The 10000-nt window shown below is 45.5% G+C and overlaps 1 protein-coding gene across 1 annotated transcript in view; it reads left to right on the forward strand.

Annotated features, from left to right (window-relative positions):
• The window catches only part of LOC125046454 (cAMP-specific 3',5'-cyclic phosphodiesterase-like), a gene marked incomplete in the record, with an annotated part of 556588 nt that overhangs the window by 470586 nt on the left and 76002 nt on the right, over positions 1-10000 (forward strand). The window contains 1 exon segment of the mRNA XM_047644237.1: positions 4781-4893. Coding sequence (XP_047500193.1) covers positions 4781-4893 — 113 coding nt within the window.

The following is a 10000-nucleotide window of genomic DNA, read 5'->3' on the forward strand; positions in this document are numbered from 1 at the left end:
AAGAAAATAAGTGTCGAAACCAAAGTATAAAAGTGAACCGAAATGAACGCCATGCAGATATCAAGAATCTCAGTAGGTCACGAAAATATGTGAGTTCATTGCGAGACAGAAAGAGAGAGAGAGAGAGAGAGAGAGAGAGAGAAGACTTCATGCACTGGGAACGTCGACTTCAGGAGGAGGAACACTGAAGCGACCTCCTCGCTTGAAGACCCGTGTATAGAGGTCGTCTTGCTCTCGTCCTTGACTCATCTCTCTCCTTCCTTGGATAATCGGCCCTCGAACTTTGGGTCGTCCTCCTCCTCCTCCTCCTCAGAAGATATCGAAGACTGTGCTGTCGCCTCGAGTGTTTTCGGTGTGGTGTGGAGCTGAGGACCTCAAGACCTAAAGACCTAAAGACCCTAAGGACCTAAAGACCGAAATACACTCCTGCTAACCATGACTAAGGGGGATGATTCTCTTCTCGCTGGTAACAATGAGTGTTGTTGGCCTTCCTGTGTGCGTGAGTGGAGATATAAGTTCTGCTCATGTAAGAAGTGCATAGGTATTTTGTATATTTAAACAAATGGGTGAAAATACAGATATACGGAAGAAGATTTAGGTAGGTTTAGCCTGTTTAATAATTATGATAATTTACGTACATACAGAGAGGCGGCAAGTCGCTTATTTAGTGGATTGACATGTTCAAAAGAAAGATATGTATGTATGTGTGTACGTGTGTGTATTCAGTTGTTTATTTATTCATTTATTTTTGTATGTATGCATGCATGTATGCGTATATATAGCATTTATGTTTAGGCAGATAAACGGATATGAAGCATTTTGCTAAAGGTTCTAGTATTAAGAGGTGACATCAACTTACCCTCAAATGTGCATAAGACCCAAGGTGGCAAATGGAGCACTTTGCCACCTACTATCCATTTCAGGGACCTTGACCCATCTTTTCCCTCAAATCACTTCCAAACAAAGAGTCAGAGCAGTATGGCTCTTTAGCACGATATGTTTCACACCCTGTCCTAATTTTTGGGAACTATTGTGCATTACCAAATGTATTTAATTACGGCGTTTGCTCTTGATTTTGATAGCGTATTATCCTTGCGTCGAGGACATTCGAACATGTAAAGCGAGACGCAGTTGTGACGTCTTGAAATCCTTTACATCTCTTCAGCCCCTTACCTTCTCGCTTTCTCTTGCATTATGTGTGTGCGTGTGTGTGTGTGTGTGTGTGTGTGTGTGTGTGTGTGTGTGTGTGTGTGTGTGTGTGTGTGTGTGTGTGTGTGTGTGTGCATATGAAATTTAGTTATGTATGTGTTACGATACTTTACTGACTTCTACCTGAGGCTCACCATTATCATACCGTACACTTTAAAACGCTCATAGATGATAGAACAACAATCACGGTCGTTTGCGTGAACACACACACACACACACACACACACACACACACACACACACACACACACACACACACACACACACACACACACACACACATACACACACAGACACACGCACGCACACGTACACGCACACGCACACGCATACGCATACGCATACGCATACGCATACGCACACGCACACGCTCGCATACATACATACATAAATACACACACACACACACATACATATTGTGCATGATACTTGAATGGAAGCATCTGCCTCTACGGCTCTCTCTCGCTCCAGCACGCCAGCATCCCGAACGATCGAGACATCACCTTCTCTCTCTCTTCTCTTCTCTCTCTTCTCTTCTCTTCTCTTCTCTTCTCTTCTCTTCTCTTCTCTTCTCTTCTCTTCTCTCTCTCTCTCCCTCCCTCCCTCCCTCCCTCCATCTCCATCTCCATCTCCATCTCCATCTCCATCTCCATCTCCATCTCCCTCTCTCTCTCTCTCTCTCTCTCTCTCTCTCTCTCTCTCTCTCTCTCTCTCTCTCTCTCTCTCTCTCTCTCTCTCCATCTCCATCTCTCTCTCTCTCTCTTTCCGTCTTTCTTGCTCTTCGTCGTCCGTGATTATCCAAGTGGTCTTCCCCTTCTTTCTGACCCCACTGTTCTAGGCTCTGTCAAACCCCTTCCTCTACACACACACACACACACACACACACACACACACACACACACACACACACACACATAAAAAAAAACAAGTAAACATCACCACCTCATCCAAACTCTAAAAAACATAAATTAGAATATATTAAACAACCGATATATGAAACGAAAACAAACCTTCAGAAAATCGTCAGCAATATATTAAAACAAAAAAAACATGCACAGATTTCTTTCCTTTATTTTAAAAGTTCATGCACGTTCACATCCGCCCCCCCCCCCACCCCATCCAATCCCTTTAGCCTCCCCCCCACCCCATTTAGTCTCCCTTCCCCCTCCTCATTGCCCCCCCACCTTCGCCTCCCCCCCTATCCTCACCCCCTATCCTCACCCCCTATCCTCACCCCCTATCCTCACCCCCTATCCTCACCCCCCTATCCTCACCCCCTATCCTCACCCCCTATCCTCACCCCCTATCCTCACCCCCTATCCTCACCCCCCTATCCTCACCCCTATCCTCACCCCCTATCCTCACCCCCTATCCTCACCCCCTATCCTCACCCCCTATCCTCACCCCCTATCCTCACCCCCTATCCTCACCCCCCTATCCTCACCCCCTATCCTCACCCCCTATCCTCACCCCCCTATCCTCACCCCCTATCCTCACCCCCTATCCTCACCCCCTATCCTCACCCCCTATCCTCACCCCCTATCCTCACCCCCTATCCTCACCCCCTATCCTCACCCCCTATCCTCACCCCCCTATCCTCACCCCCTATCCTCACCCCCCTATCCTCACCCCCCTATCCTCACCCCCTATCCTCACCCCCTATCCTCACCCCCTATCCTCACCCCCCTATCCTCACCCCCCTATCCTCACCCCCTATCCTCACCCCCCTATCCTCACCCCCTATCCTCACCCCCCCTATCCTCACCCCCCTATCCTCATTGTTCCCGTTGCGATAAGAGCCGTCGGGTTGCCTCTCCTCTGCATGACTCCGATATACGTGCTCCTCTATTGATCATTCTTCACCTCGCAAACGCACGGTCTCGGATGCTGGGTAGTGTGTGTGTTGGGGGAGGGGGGAGGTGAGTGTGTGGGGGGTTGAGTGGGGGGGGGTGAGTGTGTGTGTGTTTGGAGGGTGAGTGTGTGTGTGGGGGGGTGATTGTGTGTGGGGGGAGTGTGTGTGGGGGGGGGGGCGAGTGTATGGGTGTGTTTCTGTTTCTGTGGGGGTTGGGCGTAGGGTTGAGTGTGTTTGTGTGTGTGTGTGTGTGTGTGTGTGTGTGTGTGTTCGTGGGGTTTATGACGCGCTGTTGTTGTAATTGAAGCGTCTGGTGGGGGTGGGTTGGGTTGTGGCTGGGTTGCTGGGGTTGCGGTTGTTGGAAATCTTGGTTGGAGCGCCGATCTCGTGGTTAAAGTAGTTGTTGTGGTTAAGTTGCCGAGGCTGTGATTCCTGTGGTTGTTGTGGTTGAATTGTTGCGGTTTTGATTGGCGTGGTTGTGGTGAGTGGGTTGCTAATGTTGTTTGGAGTGGATGTTGTGATTCGTGTGTTTGCAGAGAGAGTTGTGTTTCGAGAAGTTGTACTTATAGTGTAGTGTGTCTGGGTGTATGTTGTTACAGATCTCTCTGAGTGTTATGGTTGCAATGGTTAAATAGCTGGTGTCGTGGTTGAAATTGTTGCAGTCGTGTAGTGGTAGTAATAGTAGTTCTTTTCTCCTTTTTAGGTTGAGTGGCTTTGTGGTTGCCGTTGTTAATGGTTATAGTTAGGGGGATACTGCTAATGCTGAATATGTTACAGTATTTGCTTTGGATGGTACAGAAGGGTAGTTGTAAAGGTCGTTTCAGCCATTGTAGTTTGCTTAAAAAATAATAAATCAATAAAAATAGAATAAATATAAAGAGCATCATGATAGAAGCAAAGGCAGATATAGAAGATAGTAATGGGAGGATGGGGAAATAAGGAGTCATGTGACGCTACTGGTAATTAAAAAAATATATATTGAAAAGTCTTTTTAATGCCGAAGGTCACTTTTTTATGCTTCGATAATTATGGAAGGTCCTCAGAATTCCAAGCGGGAAAAACAACGTGTCGCCTTTTCTCTTTAGGATTATTAGTGATTTCATTCGCAGTATCATTCATACATATATTTAATACATACATACATACGTATAAGTAATACAGACATACTTACGTATATGTAATACATATATACATACGTATATGTAATACATACATATATGTAATACATACATACGTATATGTATTACATACAAACATATGTATATGTAATATATAAATATATATAATTCATACTGACATATATACGTATACGCACACAAACACACGCATACACACAAATATGTATGTATGTATATGTATGTATATATATTGAATGGTACTCTACTGTTGTGATACAATAGTAGAAAACCCCACAAAGCTCAAATTTATTTATTGGAAATGAGGCAATAGTTTCATCTTCAAACTTAAAGACGAAATCCAGGAGGTTTCGAAACTGTTTCATTTTCAGTGAATCTTGTTGCATTGTGGATTGTTCTACGATATATATATACAAAAAAAACATACATATGAATGTTTGTATGTACATATGTATTAACTACCATTGATAATTATAAGGACAGTACTCACAACAATTACCATATTATCATCATCATCATCGCCTTCATAAAACTGAGAATATCCAAGAATCCAGACTCACCCCGCTGCCTTTTCCCTCTACAGATGAGACGTATACGAAAGTGGCACTGGAGACTCTGGAGGAGCTGGACTGGTGTCTGGACCAGCTGGAAACAATACAGACGCATCGCTCCGTCTCCGACATGGCGTCCTCCAAGGTAAGTTGGTGGTTCCATTTCTGTATTCGATTTTTTCCTTCTTTTTTTTTCTCTCTTTTTGAGGGGGGTGAGAGGGGGGGGAGGATGAATGGTGAGTAGGTACTGTAGTTGTAGTTGTACTATATTTTTGAGGGGCAATGTGTAACAGGTTTTTTTTATTATTATTATTATTATTGCTAAGTGAAGAAGGGGATCGCGCTGGAATTACAGAGAAGAATTGAAAGAAAAAGACGTCTTTAATTTCTTTCCTGATTTTAGACTGGGAACGATATTTCCTTATTTTTCGAAGTTTTGAAGAAAGTAGAAAGTGAGACAAGTGCAAATGTGCGAGGAAAAATGCGTGCATATATATAATTACCTATTCACCTTATTTCACCTATATTCTTGTCCGTTATATTTAAGTGGAACGACGAAGCAATTGAAACAAGACAATACATAAGCAGTTGGAAAATTTCTTAAAGGAAGAGGATTGGGGGGGGGGGGGTACCTGGAGCAGCATTGGATTTTCATGGACTGGCCTGGTGGTGGGGTGGGGGGAGGGGGGAGGTTCGTATGTTACTCCATTGTCAAGGGGGAGCTGAGAGAGAGAAAAAAAAATCTTTCATTTTCTCTTGTTTCAGTTTGTAAGATTCCTTTCTTTATCGACCGTTTGAAGTATTTAACATTTATACACATACTTTGATAGATGTGTGTGTGTGTGTGTGAGTGTGTCAAGGTTTGTGCATGCGTCGAAGTAGGGCAACTGTTTGTTTACGAGTCACTGTATATGGCTGCGTTTCCTTGTGCATGCGTGCTTTCGTATGTATGCATGTGCGTTTGCGTGCGTCCATGTTTGCGTGTGTGAGTATGTGTGGAGGGAAAAAAATCCCAGCAGGTCTCAGATATCGACCTTTACAATGACATCAAAGGAACTCTACGGATTTCAATGCGGCGTTGCCAAACTTCGCATTCGCTATCTCAGAGGGAAACGTGCTAGTGCTGCGTGGGCGGTCGACTGCGCTGTCAGATGGGGAGGCAGGCGGCCAGGTACGAGGTGGTGGCACTGTTAGAGCAGACACAGTGCCATCACAGTGCCACCAGTGTCCCCCCCTAGCCATCCTGACCCCCTCCGGCCCTCCTCATCCCGCAGGTAGACCTCGAAAGGAGGAAGAGGAGCCCACTGTAGACGGGAGCTGTCGGACATTGAACTATAGCCCGAGCTCGTGCTGTGCAGGGATCTTTTAAAGTTGTAGGACACGAGCGGACTCGGTTACTCTCCGCCCTGTCCCTCCTCCTCCTCTTCTTCCTCTTCTTATTCTCATTCTCCTTCTTCGTCTTCCTTGCCGTCGTTACTATCATCATCATTATCATTTTTATTATAGTTTTTATTTTCATTTTCATCTTCATCATTATATTAATTTTATTCTAATACCAACTCTTCCTCTTTATCCTCTTTCTCTCTCTCCCCCTCCGCCCTCCCTTCTTCCTCCTCCTCCTCCTCCTCCTCCTCCTCTTCCTCTTTTTCCATTCCCCCTTCTTCTCGTCTCTTCCTCCTCATTCTTTCCAACCTCACCTTCCTTCCGTACCTCGTCCTCATTTTCTTCCTTTCCATTCTACTCTCCTCTTCCTCTTCCTCCAACCCATCGTCGTCGTCATTATCGTCTTTCTCCTCCTCCACTTCCTCCCCCTCCTACCCCTCCTTCTTCTCATCCTAATCCTCATCCTCATCTTCCTACTCCTGCTTCTCCTCCTACTTCTCCTTCTCCTCCTCCCCCCCCTCCTCCTCCTCCTCCTCCTCCTCCTCCTCCTCCTCCTCCTCCTCCTCCTCCTCCTCCTCCTCCTCCTCCTCCTCTTCCTGTCCCTCTTCCTGCCCCTCCTCCCCCCCCTCCTTCTCCTCATCCTCCTCTTCATCATCCTCATCCTCATCCTCATCATCATCATCATCATCATCATCATCATCATCATCATCATCATCATCATCATCATCATCATCATCATCATCATCATCATCCTCATCCTCATCCTGTTCATCCTCCTCCTCCTCCTCCTAAGCGACGTTGAGATGAAGAGACGAGATGAGGGATGAAGGGATGCTTAATGTCTAGTTTGACCTTTATATCTAGTTTATCAAAATCATTTTCATGGAGGGATGTAGAGATGCTTTCCGGGATGATATGTATACTGATGCTGAGAGTTGATGGTTGAGATGAGGATGCGATGCTGTTGTCTCACCAGGGATGCTGACAGTGATGATGATGACAGTGGTGATGGTGATGATTATTTTGGTGATGATTATGATAATTCCTGTTGATGAGGAATTCGAAAAACGATTTTTTTTCTTCCAAAAATCATTATCACATTATGATGATGATGATAGTCCTTGGAAAGAAAGCTGTAGATAAATGCAAATCAAGATTAATCCCTTTTATATATCAGAAACGAAAGTGTACTCTTGTAATCCTATCAGTATGATAAAAATGAATATCTCATTGATGATCAACTGGGCTTGAGTATGATTTGTTTTTAAGTACCAGTTGTCCATTGCATTCATTGAAAAGTTCCATTTCTAAACAAGATATCATGTACTATTGTTCATTTTATATTTTATTTTGTTCTTCATTTCACACCTTTCACAATAAAATCTGTTACGTTAATTGACAAAAATATATAATTTAAGGATATCACAAAAATTGGCTTTATGAGGCTCTTATTCATTTACTTTTAAAGGGAATGTTTTGATTTCTTATCATATCAGTTTGTTTTTTAGTGTTATCATTATCATTACAATATCAATAGTTTTAATCATTGATTGATGAGTTATCTATCTGTCATTTTTATAGGTTAGCATTATTATCACCATCAGCTGCAGTATTTGTGACTATCAGTTTTTTATTGTTTTAATTATCGTTATTGTTGTTATTAGTGTTATTATCATTATCTGTTATTAATACTATATTAGTGTTATTTTCATTGTTTTGTTATTATTATTATTATCATTATCATTATTAATGTTATTATTAGTGTTATTGTTATTATTATTATTATTATTATTATTATTATTATTATTATTATTACTACTTACTACTACTACTACTACTACTACTACTACTGCTACTGCTACTACTAATAATAATACTAATACTGCTGCTACTTTAATTGTTGCACTATTATCATTATTGTCATTGCTATTATTATTATTATCAATACTATTATCATTATTATCCTTTGTTATTATTATCATTATTATTATTATTATTATTATAATTATTATTTTTATTATTATTATTATTATCATTATTGTTCTTATTATTATTAGCATTATTATCATCATTATCATCATTATCTTATGAGCATTATCATCATTATTATTATGAATTCGCCTCCTCCTCCTCCTCCACAACCGCCTCCTCCTCCCTCCTCCTCCTCCTCCTCCTCCTCCTCCTCCTCCTCCTCCTCCTCCTCCTCCTCCTCCTCCTCCTCCCTCCTCCTCCTCCCTCCTCCTCCTCCCTCCTCCCTCCTCCTACTCCCTCCTCTTACTCCCTCCTCCTCCCCCCTCCTCCTCCCCCCTCCTCCTCCTCCCTCCTCCTCCTCCCTCCTCCTCCTCCCCCTCTTCCTCCTCCTCCCTCCTCCTCCTTATCATCCCCCCCTCCTACTCCTCCCTCCCTCCTCCTCCTCCTCCTCCTCCACCTCCTCCTCCTCCTCCTCCTCCTCCTCTTCCTCGTCCTCTTCCTCTTCCCTCCCTCCCTCCCTCCTCCCTCCCCCTTCTCCTCCTCCTCCTCCTCCTCTTCCTCTTCCTCTTCCTCTTCCTCTTCCTCTTCCTCTTCCCTCCCTCCCTCCCTCCCTCCCTCCCTCCTCCCTCCCCCTTCTCCTCCTCCTCCCCCCTCCTCCTCCTCCTCCTCCCTCCCCCCTCCTCCTCCTCCCTCCCCTCTCCTCCTCCTCCCTCCCCCTCCTCCTCCACCACCTCTTCCTCTCTCCCCTCCCCCTCCCCCTCCCCCTCCTCCTCCTCCTCCTCCCCCCTCTTCCTCCTCCTCCCTCCTCCTCCTTCGTCCCCCCTTCTCCTCCCCCCTCCCCCCCTCCCCCCTCCTCCTCCTCCCCCCTCCCCCTCCTCCTCTTTCCCCCTTTCCCTCCCTCCCCCTCCTCCTCTTTCCCCCTTTCCCTCCCTCCCCCTCCTCCTCCTTCCCCCTTTCCCTCCCCAACCGTGCTTTCATTTCATCGTGCAGCGAGCATGCACTCAGTGTAGCCGGGTGTAGATTATTACCCCTTTAATTACATAGAGTGCTGGCAGGTGAGGAGGAATGGGGGGGAGAGGGGGAGAGAAGAAGAGGGGAGGGGGAGAGGGGGGAGAGGGGAAGAGAAGAAGAGGGGAGGGGGAGAGGGGAGAGGGAAGAGTGGAGGGGGAGAGGGGGGAGAGGGGAAGAGAAGAAGAGGGGAGGGGGAGAGGGGAAGAGAAGAAGAGGGGAGGGGGAGAGGGGAGAGGGAAGAGTGGAGGGGGAGAGGGGGGAGAGGGGAAGAGAAGAAGAGGGGAGGGGGAGAGGGGAGAGGGAAGAGTGGAGGGGAGGGGGAGAGGTGGAGGGAGAGGAGAGAGGGGAGGAGAGGTGGAGGGGGAGGAGAGAGGGTGAGGAGGGGGGGAAGTGAGTAGAAGGAGAGGAGGAGAGGGGGGAGAGGTAGAGGGAGAAGAAGGAGGGGAGAGGTGAGGGGAGTGGAGGGGAGAGGAGGGAGGGGAGAGGTGAGGGGAAGGGAGTGGAGGGGAGAGGAGGGAGGGGAGTAGAGGGGAGAGGCGGGAGAGATTGATCTTTCCCAAGGTGGCAATCTTTCACAAGTTTTATGCCGAGTTGGGAGCACCTGGAGATTTTATTTTATTTTCATTTGTTTTGTTTATGTATTAAATCATTTCACTTGGCCTTTGTTGCACTAAAGGGAACATTTCATGCGACTTTTTGAACGGATGGCGCGCACACAAATGCACGCATGCACACACATACATATATGTGTGTCTGTGTGTGATATATATATGTGTGTGTGTGTGTGTGTATGTGTATATATATGTTTATATATACATATATGTATGTATGTATGTATGTATGTATGTATGTATGTATGTATGTATGTATGTATGTATGTGTGTATG

The sequence above is a fragment of the Penaeus chinensis genome, chromosome 4, assembly GCF_019202785.1.
Source record: "Penaeus chinensis breed Huanghai No. 1 chromosome 4, ASM1920278v2, whole genome shotgun sequence".
NCBI lineage: Eukaryota > Metazoa > Arthropoda > Malacostraca > Decapoda > Penaeidae > Penaeus > Penaeus chinensis.